The sequence below is a fragment of the Oncorhynchus masou genome, chromosome 5, assembly GCF_036934945.1.
Source record: "Oncorhynchus masou masou isolate Uvic2021 chromosome 5, UVic_Omas_1.1, whole genome shotgun sequence".
NCBI classification, from domain to species: domain Eukaryota; kingdom Metazoa; phylum Chordata; class Actinopteri; order Salmoniformes; family Salmonidae; genus Oncorhynchus; species Oncorhynchus masou.
Genome location: NC_088216.1, coordinates 86,165,474 through 86,185,967, shown reverse-complemented (window position 1 = coordinate 86,185,967; position 20,494 = coordinate 86,165,474). Strand labels below are relative to the sequence as shown.

Genomic DNA, 20,494 nt, shown 5'->3' with positions numbered 1-20,494 from the left:
AAACAGTTCATGTTATTGTCCTGCTGAACTGAACTGAATAGTCATATTACAAGCTGAACAAACAGTTCATCGTCCTGCAGAACAGTATTTGTGTAACCTGTAATATTGTGTAAACTCTTCAGTCAACAGAAGCAAGGATTTCCCTTAGGATTTATTTCAGCAGTGGTGGCAATGGATTAGCGCAATTACATGCTAGCTGTTCCCATAGACTTCCAGTCGTTGAGCTAACGACTATCCTTTTAAGCAATGGATTAGCGCAGTTACATGCTAGCTGTTCCCATAGACTTCCAGTCGTTGAGCTAACAACTATCCTTTTAAGCAATGGATTAGCGCAATTACATGCTAGCTGTTCCCATAGACTTCCAGTCGTTGAGCTAACAACTATCCTTTTAAGCAATGTATTAGCGCAATTACATGCTAGCTGTTCCCATAGACTTCCAGTCGTTGAGCTAACGACTATCCTTTTAAGCAATGGATTAGCGCAATTACATGCTAGCTGTTCTCAAAGACTTCCAGTCGTTGAGCTAACTATCAACTATCCATTTAATAGCGTCTCAGCCAAAAAAATATAGACTCAAATGATTCCATCATATTACATCATGGCAGCTGGTAAATGAATACGCTGAAACAGAAGCATCCCGTTGCTCCATTTTCCTGCAGGAAGAACCACGTGTTTGAGTTCGTACCGGACCGGCTGCCTGAGTTCCCTCTCAAGAAGTTTGAGAAGGTGTCTGGGGACGCGTTCTTCGTTGATGAAAGTATTTTGGTAAATATCTATTTTATTTTCCCCGAGTAGAAGGGCTGTAAAGATGTGTTAACCTGATCCCAGATCTGTATGTGACCATGATAGAGAGGTTGGCTAGAACTCCCGTCAGGCTACATGCCTGTCACTGTGGTGTTATGTTATCATACTCTAACCTTACCGGGCTCATTCCCCCAGGTGTACCCCATCGTGGGTTTCCCTGACCAGGAGATCTGTGACGCCTCCAGGAAGGCATCTCAGGAACACCACAGCAAGTTCTCACCACAGCAAGTTCCCTGTCGCATCCTACAACAGGTGAGTTATCTCTGGGCCTATAGCTGGTGTCCTGGTCCAATAGCTGGTGTCCTGGTCAAATTCTCATCCTACAACAGGTGAGTTATCTCTGGGCCTATAGCTGGTGTCCTGGTCCAATAGCTGGTGTCCTGGTCAAATTCTCATCCTACAACAGGTGAGTTATCTCTGGGCCTATAGCTGGTGTCCTGGTCCAATAGCTGGTGTCCTGGTCAAATTCTCATCCTACAACAGATGAGTTATCTCTGGGCCAATAGCTGGTGTCCTGGTCCAACACTCATCCTACAACAGGTGAGTTATCTCTGGGCCAATAGCTGGTGTCCTGGTCAAATTCTCATCCTACAACAGGTGAGTTATCTCTGGGCCAATAGCTGGTGTCCTGGTCCAATAGCTGGTGTCCTGGTCCAATTCTCATCCTACAACAGGTGAGTTATCTCTGGGCCTATAGCTGGTGTCCTGGTCCAATACTCATCCTACAACAGGTGAGTTATCTCTGGGCCTATAGCTGGTGTCCTGGTCCAATAGCTGGTGTCCTGGTCCAATTCTCATTCTACAACAAGTGAGTTATCTCTGCGCCTATAGCTGGTGTCCTGGTCCAATTCTCATCCTACAACAGGTGAGTTATCTCTGGGCCTATAGCTGGTGTCCTGGTCCAATACTCATGATTTTCTCTGTCTCTCTGTCTCTCTGTCTCTCTCTCTCGTAAGTCGTATCCTACAACAGGTGTTCTTCTAGTCTTTCAGCCCTGTTAGGGGCCTTTCCTAATACTCCTGCTTCCTTCCATCTTTCCTTTCCTTCCTTCCTCCTCTGTCAGTAGAATCCTGCAATATGAGTTACACCTGTAAGGGTTCTGTCCCAGTACTACTCAACTGCATTCTTTCTTACTTCCTTCGTCCTCTCCTCTGTCAGTCGCATCCTGCAGCCAGTGAGTCTGCTCTAGGGCTTTTCACAATACTGAACCTAACCAAGCCGAGTCCAAACCAAGCCGTACTGAGCCTGATTACTTTTCCAGCAGAGTTTCTGTAGTCAGTTTGATTTGGGTCAGGATGATAGTGTGGAAAGGGTATCTCAGCCTGTAATGCTCCTGAACGGACTTCTCCCCTCCTGCCGTGCCCCACCTGAGGCCCGTTTCTTTACTGTTCAACTGCAGCCTTTCTTCCTTAAAAAAAACAACTAAAATGTGATTACATTTAACGGCCACTAGAGGGCAGCACTGACATAAATATAACAGATCCTTCCTGGATAGAGGCTCTGTTGATCATGTGTAGTAATATCTACTCAAATGTTTCTGTTTCTTCACAGCGTCAAACCATCGAGTTGGTTCCCATCACTCACGCCTTCTATTCCTACAGTGGAAAAGACTACGACTACTTTGTTTACGGTCTCGAGAACAAGGTTTTCACTCCTAAATATCCTTCCGCCTGTGTTATATTATAAAAGGAAACATCTCATGATAATGTTTAATGTTAGACCTGTCCTTTGTTTTTTTAATGAATATTTTACAGTCATAGTCATTACAATATACTTTACTTATTGTTGTCGTATAATCAAGGAGATAAAGAATGCCTACAGTGTTCTAGAAAAGTGTAACTACCATCTTATTGATTGTGTATAGACAAAAGTCTATCCTGACATTTTTACATTTTGTAATTATTATCATTTTTTTTTTTTTACTCAAAAGGGTGCTAGCCATGTTGACACTCAATGTAAAACCAGTGCCTGTTCATTCCAGCCATTCCAACCACTGATTTCTCCATCACGCCATTGAATTGAAAGTATATGCTATACTGTAACAATAATATCCAAAGTTGATCAAGTTGGATAATGGAATATTTTATTCTGAATTCTGTTATTTTTTGTCTGTACCTCCGAGGCCTCCAGTTTTGATCATAGAGATGGAACTGTAGAACATAGAATGAGAAGCGGAACCATTTTAATTCTATGGAGAATCTAGTCAATCTGTTTCTATGGTTCTGGATCATCCACTGAGGTCTAAGCTCAGAGTAAGAGAGGTGTGTTGCCTGTGTGTTTCTAATTGAAATCATCTAAATGTTTTTATATATATATATATAAATCTGAATTTTAATACATGCACCTTACAGTCTATATGCAAAATAAAACAACTTTTCTATACCCTGTATTTTTATAATTAAAAAAAAATATGATTTTGAATATTTGTATTTTTCATCATTTGGAACTGGAAGGGTGTAATTACTTGGTGAATAAAACAAACGACTTGTCTATGCCCGTTGTTATATTACCAAACCAATACTGTAGTGGAATAGATACACCTGCACAAACACTTTATTCCCACCCGGTGTGCGTCATGAGTGAAATAAGCAGATATTTTCTCGGCGAGAGAGCGGGAGGGGCTGGGAAGCTCAGCGCGGGAACATGGAGTGGAATTGACTATTGGAGGAGTGGCCTTCCCAGACCAGCATGCGGACTTTGTTTAGAACGTGAGGAAGCGGGACAATGTGGAGACATCTCACCTCACTTCGCTTTTTCAAGGCTTGCAGCAGTCCGTTTCTCTCGCTCTGTATCATTAGGCTGTCTGCGGTAAATTTGGAGTGGAATAACTCGTCTTCAGGAATCACGATCAACAAAAGAGTGTCTGGTGAGTTTGCTGAAAAGTTTGCGTGATAACTGACAACTTTGCTGTGTTTACTGTGTGATAACTGGATGTGTTTGCTGGGTGCTCTGAGGCAGGCTATGAGCATATTGTGTGAAGGTAAATTATCTAAAGTGAGTGGTCTTTGAGAATTATTTTGTGTAGTTTATCAGTTAGACCATTAAAAAAAAACAAGAACACATAAAAATTGATCAATTTCTAAATCAATCAATATTTTACCCACATTTTTTTGGGGCAAACGTTTGTGGCTCTGTATATAACCATTTGGGGAAACAGGTAGCCCAGTGGTGAGAGGGTCGGATCGAATCCCCGAGCGGACAAGGTAAAAATATGCACTGATTTGATGCGTTTTAACCTTTTAAACACAATAGCAAAAGATGGGGAAATATACTTTAACCTACTTGGGGAAGAGAGTGAAAATAGGTAGAGAAAGAAAGAACCAGAGAAACGGAGTGAAGCAGAGAGACAGATGCTTGGAGAGTTTGAGTAGGCTGTCGTTGACACGTTAACTAAGGTGCCCGCTCGACACTGTAAAGATCCTGCAAGCTGCGTACGTCACTCTCTGTGGGACTCCAGTGCAGTGTTCACACTTCACAGTGCTTATCGGTTTGATACATTGCTTCGCTGGTAACTGAGATCAATGGCGAACCGTCATTCTGGACAGGTGGGGCAGAGCCACACTTTTTATGAGCCACACTTTTTCCCTTATTTTTTTCGGCTTGCCTGTTTTGCATGTTATTTTGGGATTTATGTGTCATATCAGTTTGCAAACAATGTAAAAACGTTTTATTTTGATTGAGTTAATTAAGCCACATACTCTACGTACATGATCTCTTTTGTTTTCATGAGTAAGGCAGCTCCAAAAATGCAGGTGTATCAGCCAAGCTCAGTGCTTTCTGTGGTGGTTGGGCAGCCAAGTGGAAAATACAGAGTGTAGGTGTTGGTAATGTTCTCTGGTTGTGCCGTGATTGGCTCAGTGTTCTGTCACTCATGGGGACACGACTTCAACGCCAAGTCTAAGGGTGGAGCTCGAAAATTCAAGCCCCTTGGGTGCTGCCATAGAGTTACATTAGGAGTGCCCATCCAAGAAGGCTCAAGGTCATTGGCCACCGGTAAAATGACGTCAAATCATGTTATATTTACAGTAGCTTTGATTGGACAGTAGCTTTGATCATGTCAACATCATACTTTCAAAATCTTAGCTAGCAGTCATCATGAATCAAGTCGATATTCTATTGGCAAATCCTTTTTAATCCTTGACATATGACGATAAATAATGAAGAGAAATTATAGAGAGAACTTATCGGTGCTCATCGGCCATTGGACCTAAACATTACACAACAAGTTGAAAATGGCAAATTCAACAATGAGTTGTTTGGAAGGAATCATTGTCTATCACAAGCATTTCTCTACACTCACATTAACATCTGCTAACCATGTGTATGTGACCAATAACATGTGATTTGATTTGAGCAATCACTAGCCTGCTATGAAGTAACTAAAAGAAAATATAAAAAATAACTAAAGACCAACAATAAAATAACAGTAACGAGGCTATATACGGGGTATTACGGTACAGAGTCAATGTGGAGACTATATACGGGGTATTACAGTACAGAGTCAATGTGGAGGCTATATACGGGGTGTTACGGTACAGAGTCAATGTGGAGGCTATATACAGGGGGTACTGGTGCAGAGTCAATGTGGAGGCTATATACAGGGGGTACCGGTACAGAGTCAATGTGGAGGCTATATACAGGGGGTACCGGTACAGAGTCAATGTGGAGGCTATATACAGGGGGTACCGGTACAGAGTCAATGTGGAGGCTATATACAGGGGGTACCGGTACAGAGTCAATGTGGAGGCTATATACAGGGGGTACCGGTACAGAGTCAATGTGGAGGCGATATACAGGGGGTACCGGTACAGAGTCAATGTGGAGGCGATATACAGGGGGTACCGGTACAGAGTCAATGTGGAGGCTATATACAGGGGGTACCGGTACAGAGTCAATGTGGAGGCTATATACAGGGGGTACCGGTACAGAGTCAATGTGGAGGCTATATACAGGGGGTACCGGTACAGAGTCAATGTGGAGGCTATATACAGGGGGTACCGGTACAGAGTCAATGTGGAGGCTATATACAGGGGGTACCGGTACAGAGTCAATGTGGAGGCTATATACAGGGGGTACCGGTACAGAGTCAATGTGGAGGCTATATACAGGGGGTACCGGTACAGAGTCAATGTGGAGGCTATATACAGGGGGTACCGGTACAGAGTCAATGTGGAGGCTATATACAGGGGGTACCGGTACAGAGTCAATGTGGAGGCTATATACAGGGGGTACCGGTACAGAGTCAATGTGGAGGCTATATACAGGGGGTACCGGTACAGAGTCAATGTGGAGGCTATATACAGGGGGTACCGCTACAGAGTCAATGTGGAGGCTATATACAGGGGGTACTGGTACAGAGTCAATGTGGAGGCTATATACAGGGGGTACCGGTACAGAGTCAATGTGCGGGGGCACCGGTTAGTCGAGGTAATTAAGGTAATAACCTCGGCAAAAAAAGAAATGTCCTCACACTGTCAACTGCGTTTATTTTCAGTAAACTTAACATGTGTAAATATTTGTATGAGCATAACAAGATTCAACAACTGAGACATAAACTGAACAAGTTCCACAGACATGTGACTAACAGAAATGGAATAATGTCTCCCTGAACAATGGGGGGGTCAAAATCATAAGTAACAGTCAGTATCTGGTGTGGCCACCAGCAGCATTAAGTACTGCACTGCATCTCCTCCTCATGGACTGCACCAGATTTGGCAGTTCTTGCTGTGAGATGTTACCCCACTCTTCCACCAAGGCACCTGCAAGTTGCCGGACATTTCTGGGGGGAATGGTCCTAGCCCTCACCCTCCGATCCAACAGGTCTCAGATGTGCTCAAAGGGATTGCGATCCAGGCTCTTCGCTGGCCATGGCAGAACACTGACATTCCTGTCTTGCAGGAAATCACGCACAGAACGAGCAGTATGGCTGGTAGCATTGCCATGCTGGAGGGTCATGTCAGGATGAGCCTGCAGGAAGCAGAATACCCTGCGCGAATCCGACCATCACCCCTGGTATGGCAAAACCGCTAATTGGTGAAGAGCACTTTTTGTCAGTCCTGTCTGGTCCAGCGACGGTGGGTTTGTGCCCATAGGCGACGTTGTTGCCGGTGTTGTCTGGTGAGGACCTGCCTTACAACAGGCCTACAAGCCCTCAGTCCAGCCACCTTCAGCCTATTGCGGACAGTCTGACCACTGATGGAGGGATTGTGCCTTCCTGGTGTAACTCGGCAGTTGTTTCCATCCTGCACCTGTCCCGCATGTGTGATGTTCAGATTTTCCGATCCTGTGCAGGTGTTGGTACACGTGGTCTGCCACTGTGAGGACGATCAGCTGTCCGTCCTGTCTCCCTGTAGCGCTGTCTTAGGCAGTACGGACATTGCAATTTATTTCCCTGGCCACATCTGCAGTCCTCATGCTTCCTCGCAGCATGCCTAAAGCACGTGAAACGTGGCTGGGTCTTTCAGCATGACAATGATCCCAAACACACCGCCCGGGCTATGAAGGAGTGGCTTCGTAAGAAGCATTTCAATGTCCTGGAGTGGCCAAGCCAGTCTCCAGATCTCAACCCCATATAAAATCTTTGGAGGGAGTTGAAAGTCCGTGTTGCCCAGCAACAGCCCCAAAACATCACTGCTCTAGAGGAGATCTGCATGGAGGAATGGGCCAAAATACCAGAAACAGTGTGTGAAAACCTTGTGAAGACTTACAGAAAACGTTTGACCTCTGTCATTGCCAACAAAGGGTATATAACAAAGTATTGAGATAAACTTTTGTTATTGACTAAATACTTATTTTCCACCATAATTGTCAAATAAATTCATTAAAAATCCTACAATGTGATTTTCTGGATTTTTTTTCTCATTTTGTCTGTCATAGTTGAGGTGTACCTATGATGAAAAGTACAGGCCTCCCTCATCTTTTTAAGTGGGAGAACTTGCACAATTGGTGGCTGACTAAATACTTTTTTGCCCCACTGTATGTATATATATATATATATTCTCTGGTCTGATGAAACGAAGATTGAACTATTTGGCCTGAATGCCAAGCATCACATCTGAAAGAAACTTAATGAAATGGGTTTCCATGGCCTAGCAGCCGAGATGTATATCCTGCCATATATCCATCAAGTCCTGCAATTCACATGAGTTATACGCCCTTCTTTCTGTTTGAACACAGTATGCTTTGTATTTACCATTACACGCATAGGACTTGAGAGCATCCCAATCTCACGCTGGTACCGCCATGGTTCAAATCCCACGGTCTGTTTTTCATTCTGCAGGCGAACGTTATGCATCTGAGATCCGTTAGTTGTTTTATGATCTGTCTCTCTGTGTTCATCATTGTCTTTATTTAAATCACGTTAAGGTGTTACGTTATGCTAACATCATTTACTGAAGGTATCATGTGTCAGAGCCAGGAGTTATTCTTGACTGTGTGACGTCTGGGCTGGGGGGGGGGGGGGGGTTGAGGCTGGGTTCTGGTGGGTTCTGGTGGGTTCTGGTGCTGGGCCTTTAGTTTTAGATGGTTTATTATCAGAGTTGACCTGTTTTATGGTCAGCCAGGCACTGTGTGCGGCAGGCAGGGTTTGGACCTCTCATGGGCCTCTCATGGACCTCTCATGGGCCTCTCATGGGATGAGGTTTCTGATCTTGGGAGAGAGAGTTAATACCTTATTTACATAAGTATTCAGACCCTTTGCTATGAGACTCGAAATTGAGTTCAGGTGCATCCTGTTTCCATTGATCATCCTTGAGATGTTTCTACAACTTGATTGGTGTCCACCTGTGGTAAATTCAATTGATTAGACATTATTTGGAAAGGCACACAACTGTCTATATAAGGTCCCACAAGTTGACAGTGCATGTCAGAGAAAAAAAATCCATGAGGTCGAAGGAATTGTCCATAGAGCTCAGAGACAGGATTGTGTCGAGGCACAGATCTGAGGAAGGGTACCAAAAAAATTCTGCAGCATTGAAGGTCCCGAAGAACACAGTGGCCTCCATCATTCTTAAATGGAAGAAGTTTGGAACCACCAAGACTCTTCCTAGAGCTGGCTGCCCGGCCAAACTGAGCAATAGGGGGGAGAAGGGCCTTGGTCAAGGAGGTAACCAAGAACCCGATGGTCACTCTGACAGAGCTCTAGAGTTTCTCTGTGGTGATGGCAGAACCTTCCAGAAGGACAACCATCTCTGCAGCACTCCACCAATTAGACCTTTATGGTAGAGTGGCCAGACGGTAGCCCCTCCTCAGTAAAAGGCACATGACAGCCCGCTTGGAGTTTGCCAAAAGGCACCTAAAGTCTCTCAGACCATAAGAAGCAAGATCCTCTAGTCTGATGAAATCAAGATTCAAGTCTTTGGCCTGAATGCCCAGCATCACATCTGGAGGAAACCTGGCACCATCACTAGCATGGTGGTGGTAGCATCATGCTGTGGGGATGTTTTTCAGCAGCAGGGACTGGGAGACTAGTCAGAATCGAGGAAAGACCACCCTAAGCACACAGCAACGCAGGAACTTCGGGACAAGTCTCTGTATTCAGACCCTATTTCTACATTTGTTACACCACAGACTTATTTTAAAATTGATTAATTTATATTTGTTATATTTGTTTCTAATCTAAGCTACACACAATACCCATAATGGCAATGCTAAAACAGGTTTTTTAGACATTTAAAATAAATAAATATAATTTACATGAATATTCAGACCCTTTGCTATGAGCATCGAAATTGAACTCAGGTGCATCCTGTTTCCATTGATCATCCTTGAGATGTTTCTACAAGTTGATTGGAGTTCAGGGACTGGGAGACTAGTCAGGATCGAGGAAAAGATAAACGGAGCAAAGTACAGAGAGATCCTTGATGAAAACCTGCTCCAGAGTACTCAGGACTCCAGACTGGGGTAAAGGTTCACCTTCCAACAGGACAATGACACTAAGCACACAGCCAAGACAATGCAGGAGTGGCTTCAGGACAAGTCTCTGAATGTCCTTGAGTGGCCCAGCCAGAGCCTGGACTTGAACCCGGTCGAACATCTGACAGATCTTGAGAGCATCTGCAGAGACGAATGGGAGAAACTCACCAAATACGGGTGTGCCAAGCTTGTAGAGTCCTACCAAAGAAGACTTGAGGCTGTAATCGCTGCCAAAGGTGCTTCAACAAAGTACAGAATAAAGAGTCTGAATAAATGTGATATTTCAGTTTTTATATTTTATAATTTTGCAAACATAAAAAAAAACTGTTTTTCCTTTGCCATTAAGGGGTTTTGTGTGCAGATTGATGAGGGGAAAAAAACATTTTATACATTTCAGAATAAGGTTGTAACCTTTTTCTCCAAATTCACTGTAACTGCCAAAATAAAAGAAACACCAACATAAAGTGCCTTAATAGAGCATTGGCCAGAATATTCCATAATGGTTCAATTGGGTTGAGATCTGGCGACTGAGATGGCATATGGTTTACATAGATTTCCTGCTCATCAAAGCATTCAGTGACCACTCGCGCCCTGTGGATGGGGGCATTGTCATCCTATGGGGGCATAGCCATGGTAGCCAAAATAATGACCTGCCCAGCATTTTATACATGACACTAAGCATGATGGGATGTGTTAATTGCTTAATTAACTCATGAACCACACCTGTGTGGAAGCACCTGCTTTCAATACACTTAGTATCCTCAGGTGACTCAAGTGTTTCCATTATTTGGGCAGTCAGCTGCTGTATGTTGTGCTCACTGACCCTCTGTAGCTCAGGTCCTACAATCAGAGTGCAACCATGTCTATAGAACGTATCGTATGACCTCTGTGGAAACATCCAGATAATAAGGACATGAGGTTGAGGCCCACACACTCTTAGAGCACATTGTGACATCGTAAAAAGGGCTTTATAAATACATTTGATTGGTCTTGGTGAAATGGGTTCCTGAAAGGGTTCCAAAAGGGTTATTTGGCTGTCCCCATAGAACCCCTTTTTGGTTCCGGGTAGAACCCCTTTTTGGTTCCGGGTAGAACCCCTTTTTGGTTCCGGGTAGAACCCTTTTTGGTTCCGGGTAGAACCCTTTTTGGTTCCCAAAGAACCCTTTAAGGTTTTTGGTTCCGGGTAGAACCCTTTTGGTTCCGGTTGAACCGTTTTGGCTCTGTGGACCGAGTTCTCCTATGGGGACCGGAAAGAACCCTTTTTTCCGGTTCCCGGGTAGAACCCTTTTTGGTTCCGGGTAGAACCCTTTTGGTTCTGTGGACGGGTAGAACCCTTTTTGGTTCCGGGTAGAACCCAGGACCATTTTTGGTTCCGGGTAGAACCATGGCTCTTTACTGGAAACACTTCTCTGTGGACCGAGAGAAAGACCGATACTGAAACACTGCAGGACCATGGCTCTGTGGACCGAGAGAGAAGACCGATACTGTGAAACACTGCAGGACCATGGCTCTGTGGACCGAGAGAAGAAGATACTGTGAAACACTGATGGCTCTGTGGACTGTGAAACACTGCAGGACCATGGCTCTGTGGACCGAGAGAACCGATACTTTGCAGGACCATGGCTCTGTGGACCGAGAGAGAAGACCGATACTGTGAAACACTGCAGGACCATGGCTCTGTGGACCGAGAGAAGACCATGATTGTGAAACACTGGTGGCTCTGTGGACCGAGAGAAGACTGATAGACCATGGCTCTGTGGACCGAGAGAGAAGACCGATACTGTTTTGGCTCTGTGGACCGAGAGAAGACCGATACTGTGAAACACTGCAGGACCATGGCTCTGTGGACCGGACTTACTGTGAAACACTGCAGGACCATGGCTCTGTGGACCGAGAGAGAAGACCTGATACTGTGAAACACTGACCATGGCTCTGTGGACCGAGAGAAGACTGACTGAAACACTGCAGGACCATGGCTCTGTGGACCGAGAGAGAGACTGATACTGTGAAACACTGCAGGACCATGGCTCTGTGGACCGAGAGAAGACCGATACTGTGAAACACTGCTGGACCATGGCTCTGTGGACCGAGAGAGAAGACCGATACTGTGAAACACTGCAGGACCATGGCTCTGTGGACCGAGAGAAGACTGACTGATACTGTGAAACACTGCAGGACCATGGCTCTGTGGACCGAGAGAGAAGACCGATACTGTGAAACACTGCAGGACCATGGCTCTGTGGACCGAGAGAAAGACCGATACTGTGAAACACTGCAGGACCATGGCTCTGTGGACTGTGAAACACTGCAGGACCATGGCTCTGTGGACCGAGAGAGAAGACCGATACTGTGAAACACTGCAGGACCATGGCTCTGTGGACCGAGAGAGAAGACCGATACTGTGAAACACTGCAGGACCATGGCTCTGTGGACCGAGAGAAGACCGATACTGTGAAACACTGCAGGACCATGGCTCTGTGGACCGAGAGAGAAGAGACGATACTGCAGGACCATGGCTCTGTGGACCGAGAGAAGACTGACTGATACTGTGAAACACTGCAGGACCATGGCTCTGTGGACCGAGAGAAGACCGATACTGTGAAACACTGCAGGACCATGGCTCTGTGGACCGAGAGAGAAGACCGATACTGCAGGACCATGGCTCTGTGGACCGAGAGAGAAGACCGATACTGTGAAACACTGCAGGACCATGGCTCTGTGGACCGAGAGAAGACCGATACTGTGAAACACTGCTGGACCATGGCTCTGTGGACCGAGAGAAGACCGATACTGTGAAACACTGCAGGACCATGGCTCTGTGGACCGAGAGAAGACTGATACTGCTGAGTGGACCGAGAGAGAAGACCGATACTGTGAAACACTGCAGGACCATGGCTCTGTGGACCGAGAGAAGACTGATACTGTGAAACACTGCAGGACCATGGCTCTGTGGACCGAGAGAGAAGACTGATACTGTGAAACACTGCAGGACCATGGCTCTGTGGACCGAGAGAAGACCGATACTGTGAAACACTGCAGGACCATGGCTCTGTGGACCGAGAGAAGACTGATACTGTGAAACACTGCAGGACCATGGCTCTGTGGACCGAGAGAAGACCGATACTGTGAAACACTGCAGGACCATGGCTCTGTGGACCGAGAGAGAAGACCGATACTGTGAAACACTGCAGGACCATGGCTCTGTGGACTGAGAGAGAGAGACACTGCAGGACCATGGCTCTGTGGACCGAGAGAGAGACCGATACTGTGACACTGATGGCTCTGAACACACTGCAGGACCATGGCTCTGTGGACACTGTGAAACACTGCAGGACCATGGCTCTGTGGACTGAGAGAGAAGACCGATACTGAAACACTGCAGGACCATGGCTCTCAAGAAGACCGATACTCACTGCAGGACCATGGCTCTGTGGACTTTGAAGACCGATACTGTGAAACACTGCAGGACCATGGCTCTTGGACTGAGAGAAGACTGACTATTGAAACACTGCAGGACCATGGCACCGAGAGAGAAGACCGATACTGTGATCTCTGTGGACCGAGAGAAGACTGACTGATACTTAGAGGACCATGGCTCTGTGGACCGAGAGATTGTAACCATGGCTCTGTGGAGAACTGCAGGACCATGGCTCTGTGGACCGAGAGAAGACCGATACTGTGAAACACTGCAGGACCATGGCTCTGTGGACCGAGAGAGAAGACCGATACTGTGAAACACTGGGAATATGCTGCTGAGTGGTTTATAGTTTCAAGATGAGTCAGGCGGGTACCATCCCTTATTATTGCAACCTGAGGTCACACACACACAGAGAGACAGAGAGAGACAGAGAGAGAGAGAGAGACAGAGAGAGAGACAGAGAGAGACACAGAGAGAGAGATTAAAGTAGTCTCAAGTACTCAAGTGTGTATCTTTCCTAAATATCTCAGCCATACATCTTGATTTAGAACAAGCCATTGTAACATCATTAAACAATTTTCTCCTGTGATGTACTTTGGTTTTCCCTAATGATTATTTACTTGGATCTCTCCCCTGGACTATGAACCAGCCGTGACAAGATGGCGCCGTACTGGATGGCGTTTTGCCAGCTCCGCCCATTCTTTGCCTTTTTGTGTTTATTTTCTCAATGTATCCGCTATAATTTCTTACAATTGACGATCAGATCGGAAGATACTTACCTCAATTCCCGAATTCAACTTCGACTCATCTGCCCCGGGCTCTTTCTGTAATTCTGACCCAATTTTCTGGCTACCCAAGAGGAAAAGCCAAAGTTACAGAGGCAAGAGAGGGGGGATCCTGGCAAGATTAAGGTGAAGGGAGAACCGTCCAGCTCTTCTCTCCTTTCTACTGGCCAATATATAGTTGAAGTCAGAAGTTTACATACACCTTTAGCCAAATACATTTAAACTCGGTTTTTCACAATTCCTGACATTTAATCCTAGTAAAAATTCTCTGTCTTAGGTCAGTTAGGATCACCACTTTATTTTAAGAATATTAAATGTCAGAATAATAGCAGAGAGAATGATTTATTTCAGCTTTTATTTCTTTCATCACATTCCCAGTGGGTCATAAGTTTACATACACTCAATTAGTATTTGGTAGCACTGCCTTTAAATGGTTTAACTTGGGTCAAACATTTCGGGTAGCTTTCCACAAGCTTCCCACAATAAATTGGGTGAATTTAGACCCATTCCTCCTGACAGAGCTGGTGTAACTGAGTCAGGTTTGAAGGCCTCCATGCTCGCACACGCTGTTTCAGTTCTGCCCACCAATCTTCCATAGGATTGAGGTCAGGGCTTTGTGATGGCCACTCCAATACCTTGACTTTGTTGTCCTTAAGCCATTTTGCCACAACTTTGGAAGTATGCTTGGGGTCATTGTCCATTTGGAAGACCCATTTGTGACCAAGCTTTAACTTCCTGACTGATGTCTTGAGATGTTGCTTCAATATATCCACATAATTTTCCTTTCCTCATGATGCCATCTATTTTGTGAAGTGCACCAGCCCCTTGCAGCAAAGCACCCCGACAACATGATGCTGCCACCCCCATGCTTCACATTTGGGATGGTGTTCTTCGGCTTGCAAGCACCCCTCTTTTTCTTCCAAACATAACGATGGTCATTATGGCCAAACAGTTCTATTTTTGTTTAATCAGACCAGAGGACATTTCTCCAAAAAGTACGATCTTTGTCCCCATGTGCAGTTGCAAACCGTAGTCTGGCTTTTTTATGCCGGTTTTGGAGCAGTGGCTTCTTCCTTGCTGAGTGGCCTTTCAAGTTATGTTGATATAGGACTCGTTTTACTGTGGATGGAGATACTTTTGTACCTGTTTCCTCCAGCATCTTCACAAGGTCCTTTGCTGTTGTTCTGGGTTTGATTTGCACTTTTCGGACCGAAGTACGTTCATTTCTAGGAGACAGAACGCTTCTCCTTCCTGAGCGGTATGACGGCTGCGTGGTCCCATGGTGTTTATACTTGCGTACTATTGCTTGTACAGATAAACGTGGTACCTTCAGGCGTTTGGAAATAGCTCCCAAGGATAAACCTGACTTGTGGAGGTCTACAATTTGTTTTCTGAGGTTTTGGCCGATTTTCTTTTGATTTTCCCATGTCAAGCAAAGGAGCACTGAGTTTGAAGGTAGACCTTGAAATATATCCACAGGTACACCTCCAATTGACTTAACTGATGTCAATTAGCCTATCAGAAGCTTGACATCATTTTCTGGAATTTTCTAAGCTGTAAACAATCGTTGGAAAAATGACTTGTGTCGTGCACAAAGTAGATGTCCTAACCGACTTGCATAAAACTATAGTTTGTGAACAAGAAATTTGTGGAGTGGTTGAAAAAAACAATATTTTTATGATTCCAACCTAAGTGTATGTAAACTTATGTAAACTTCCCACGTCAACTGTATATTAACTTCATAGTAAAATGGATGACCTGCGAGGACACTACAATATTCTCTGCTTTTCTCCAGTGGAAGTGTCGACCCGTCGTTCACCCATCTTGGACCTGGTGGTCGAATGCCGACCCTTTTCACCTCTCGGGGGAGTTTACAGGTGTTATAGTGACTTAGGTTAAGTATAATAGAGGAAGGTACAATTTTTAGTCCAATGTGTACATGTGTATTGGTGAAGGGGGTGATGGGGCAGTGTATAAACTGTATAATAACAGTCTGGTAGCATGGATGTACTGTATATGTGTGTGTGTGCGTGTGCAACCATGCATACACACACACACACACTGGTAGCCGTCAGTCTGACTCCACTGAACTAAATAAGGCAACAGGAGCAGTCAAACTGGGCAGCGAGGAACAATGGCTAACGAAAATAAATGCATTCGTGTCAACCGCATTGTCCTGCTACAATTCCAACAAATGTCTCCGGATGGGGAATCAAAACGGAGTATTTTTGGATCTCAAAACATGCCAGGATCAGTCAGTCCCCAGCAACATGTAGTAAATGGGACAGTAGTGATGGGAGCAGCTGCTGTCTGTGTTGTCCTGTTGTGGTGTTGTGATGTTATTGTGTAGTGTTGTAGTGGTGGTGTGTTGTAGTGTTGTGGTGTAATGTTGTGGTTTAGTGTTGTAGTGGTGGTGTTTTGTAATGTTGTAGTGTTGTGGTGTGGTGTAATGTTGTGGTTTAGTGTTGTAGTGTTTTGGTGCTGTGTTGTGGTATTTTGCTATTTCTGGTATTTTATTAGGATCCCTATCAGTTGTTGCAAAAGCAGCAGAACATGAAACATAATACAGAACACAGAACATGAAACACAATACAGAACATGAAACATAATACAGAACACAGAACATGAAACATAATACAGAATGACGTAATACAGAACATCATTAGACAAGAACAGCTCAAGGACAGAACTACATACATTTTTTAAAGGTACACGTAGCCTACATATCAATGCATACACACAAACTATCTCGGTCAAATAGGGGAGAGGCGTTGTCCCGCGAGGTGTTACTTTTTCTGTTTTTTAAAACCAGGTTTGCTGTTTATTTAAGCAATATGAGATGGAAGGAAGTTCCATGCAATAATGGCTCTATAAAATACTGTATTTTTCCTTGAATTAGTTCTGGATTTGGGGACTGTGAAAAGACCCCTGGTGGCATGTCTGATGTGGTAAGTGTGTGTGTCAGAGCTGTTTGTAAGTTGACTATGCAAACAATTAGGGATTTTCAACACACTGTTTCTTATAAAAAGAAGTGATGCTGTCAATCTCTCCTCTCCTCTTAGTCAAGAGAGACTGGCAGCATAGTATTAATATCAGCCCTCTGATTACAATGAAGAGCAAGATGTGCCGCTCTGTTCTGGTCCAGCTGCAGCTGAACTATGTCTTTCCTTATAGCCCTTAACCACACGGCTGGACAGTAATCAAGATAAGATAAAACTAGAGGCTGCAGGACTTGCTTTGTGGAGTCATAAAAGCAGAGCATCTCTTTATTACGGACAGGCCTCTCCCATCTTTACAACCATTGAATCTATATGTTTTTAACATAACAGTTTACAATCTGAGGTAATGCCAAGTAATTTAGTCTCCTCAACTTGTTCAACAGCCACACCATGCATTACCAGATTCAGCTGGGGTTGAGAACTTAAGGAATGATTTGTACCAAATACAAAACGCTCTTAGTTTTAGAGATGTTCAGGACCAGTTCATTATTGGCCACCCATTCCAAAACAGACTGCAACTCTTTGTTACGGGTTTCAGTGACTTCGTTAGCTGTGGTTGCTGATGTGTATATGGTTGAATCGTCAGCATACATGGACACACAGGCTTTGTTTAATGCCAGTGGCAGGTCATTGGTAAACATAGAAAAGAGTAGAGGGCTTAGAGAGCTGCCTTGCGGTACACCACACTTTACATGTTTGACATTAGATGCTTCCATTAAAGAAAAACCCTTTGAGTTCTATTAGATAGATATCTCTGAATCCGCGACATGGCAGAGGTTGAAAAGCCATAGCACTTAAGTTTTTTCAACAACAGGTTATGGTCAATAATATCAGGCTGCACTGAAATCTAACAGGTACAGCTCTCACAATCATCTTATTATTAATTTATTTCAACCAACCATCAGTCCTTTGTGTCAGTGCAGTACATGTTGAGTCCCCTTCTCTATAAGCAGGCTGAAGTCTGTTGTTATTTTGTTTACAGAGAAATAGCATTGTATTTGGTCAAACACAATTTTTTCTAACAGTTTGCTAAGAGCTGGCAGCAAGCTTTTAGGTCTGCTGTTAGAACCAGTAAAGGCCGCTTTACCACTCTTGGGTAGGGGAATTACTTTGGCTTCTCTCCAGGCCTGAGGACAAAGACTTTCCACTAGGCTCAGATTAAAAATATGACAGATAGGAGTGGCTATAGAGTCAGCTACCATCCTCAGTAGCTTTCCATCTAAGTTGTCAATGCCAGGAGGTTTGTCATTATTGATCGTTAACAATCATTTTCCCACCTCTCCCACACTAACTTTACAAAATGCATACTTGTACTGCTTTTCTTTCATTATTTGTGTTTTTATACATTAATATAGTCCAATAATGTTATGGGCATTTCCTGCCCACTTTGCCAATGAAATAATCATTGAATTATTTGGCAACATCAAATGGTTTTGTGATGAATAAACCATCTGAATCGATGAAAGATAGAGTTGAATTAGTCTTTCTGCCTTTTAATTTCATTTTAATTACTCAAGTTTTTTTCCATCATTCTTTATATCATTGATCTTGGCTTCATAAGAAAATGTCTTCTTCTTTTTGTTCAGTTTATTCACATCATTTCTCAATTTGCAGTAAGTCAGCCAGTCAGATGTGCAGCCAGACTTATTAGCCACTACTTTAGCCCCCATCTCTCTCAGCCAATACAGTTTTGAACTTCCTCATCAATCCATGGAGCCTCAACAGTTCTCACAGTCAGTTTCTTAACAGGTTCATGTTTATCTATAATTGGAAGAAGCAATTTCATAAATTCATCAAGTGCAGCGTCTGGATGCTCCTCATTAATCACATCAGACAAACAAATATTTTGAACATCATCCACATAAGAGTCACAGCAAAATATTTTGTATGATCTCTTATACACTATTTTAGGCCCCGTTGTTGTAACTTTAGCTTTCCTGGATATAGCCACTATATTGTGATCACTGCATCCAATGGGTTCAGATACAGCTTAAGAAAAAAGTTCTACAGTATTAGTAAAAATGTGATCGATACATGTGGATGATCTTGTTCCTGTAGTGTTTGTAAACACTCTGGTAGGTTGATTAATAACCTGAACCAGATTACAGACACTGGTTACAGTGAGAGGTTTCCTCTTGAGCAGTTAGCTTGATGTAAACCAGTGTAATCAATAAACACATAAGGAGGGGAGAAAAGAATCAGTGGCAGGTCAATATTCAGGTCCCAAGAAAGTAGACCTCTCTGTTTACATCACATACACTATGAAGCATTTCACACATATTATTTAGATACTGACTGTTAGCCCCTGGTGGTCTATAGCAACACCCCAAAAGAAAAGGCTTTAGATGTGCCAAGGGAACCTGCAACCACAACACTTCAATAACACATAAGATCTCCTCTAAGCATTACAGGGACGTGGCTCTGAATATATACAGTAACGTCTCCCCCATAAGCATTTCTGTCTCTTCTATAGATGTTATAGCCTTGTATTGCTACTGACGTATCATCAAAGCAATGATCTAAGTGAGTCTCAGAAATGGCTAATATATGAATGTTATCTGATGTTAGCAAGTTATGGATTTCATTAACCTTATTAAGGCTAAATATATTAATATGGGATATTTTCAGCCCTTTCCTGGGTAGCCTATCAGAGATAGACATAATATTGAAAAGAGCAGACAAAGCAAGAGAAAAAAATATACATTCAGCAGTCCGTTAATCAATTGGTGTGTGTGCTGTGGGGTTGAGGCTACAAACCCATAGGCTTGGCTCTCTCATTCCTTCCAGGTTTCTGGGAGGGAGGGTGGACAATGAGTCTGTCGTAGCGGATGTACGCAATGTCCCCACACGCTCTGACAGCTTTCATGGCTGGGATCAGTTCTTTCCTCTTCTGGCACACAGCTTCGGGATCGTCCTTGTTGAGGAAGATGTACGTTCCTCTGAAGTTCTTGGCTCTTTCCAGAACAGTTACGTTGCCCTTTGAACCTCAGGAACCTGACCACTATCTGCCTGGGCCTGTCACCTGGGCCTGTCACCTGGGCCGGTGGTGTGTTTTCTAGTCCTGTGGGTGCGCTCCACCTCAAACTTCCTGTGGTCCATCTTCAATTTCTCAGAGATCATTTCCTTCACTTTGACCTCAGACTCCAGGTCTCAGGTCTCATGTGGAGATTCTGCAATTCTGTCCACAACCATGTTGTTTCGCCTTGATCGTCCCTCGACAGAGTCTGATTTCACAGACAGAACTGATGTTCCCTCTCAATGACTTACAGATTGCTGTCATCTTGCCGTTCTCCTGTTTACACTCGTCGAGCTGACCCTGGGAGAACTGTTCTTCAGGTCCTGGACCTCTCTGGGCAGGTCGTCCTTTTCTTTCATTAGTAGAATCCACAAGTATTTGGACAAAACACTTGAAACTATTTTCTTGTTGATGTAACAACTGCTTCTAGGTCTCTTTTTGTTCGTTTAAAAGATCCTTCAGGTGTGACAAAGAGACACTACTGTCCTCAACGGAACTCTCACCGGCTTTGGTCTTTGTCATGGCAGCGTATGTTAGGCTGTTACTCCTCGCAGTTCC

General features: G+C 44.1%; 1 protein-coding gene and 1 long non-coding RNA gene across 2 annotated transcripts in view; both read left to right on the top strand.

The window, feature by feature from the left end:
- The window catches only part of ssuh2.1 (ssu-2 homolog, tandem duplicate 1), a 41,658-nt gene extending 38,432 nt beyond the window's left edge, over positions 1–3,226 (top strand). The window contains exons 11-13 of the mRNA XM_064967044.1: positions 661–766; positions 941–1,057; positions 2,357–3,226. Of these exons, the coding sequence (XP_064823116.1) occupies positions 661–766; positions 941–1,057; positions 2,357–2,491 (358 nt within the window). The 3' untranslated portion in view covers positions 2,492–3,226. The remainder of the gene's footprint in view (positions 1–660; positions 767–940; positions 1,058–2,356) is intronic.
- Positions 3,227–3,500: 274 nt separating this feature from the next.
- The window catches only part of LOC135528130 (uncharacterized), a 214,066-nt gene continuing 197,072 nt past the window's right edge, over positions 3,501–20,494 (top strand). Inside the window, exon 1 of the long non-coding RNA XR_010453508.1 lies at positions 3,501–3,671. This is a non-coding gene — a long non-coding RNA (uncharacterized LOC135528130). The remainder of the gene's footprint in view (positions 3,672–20,494) is intronic.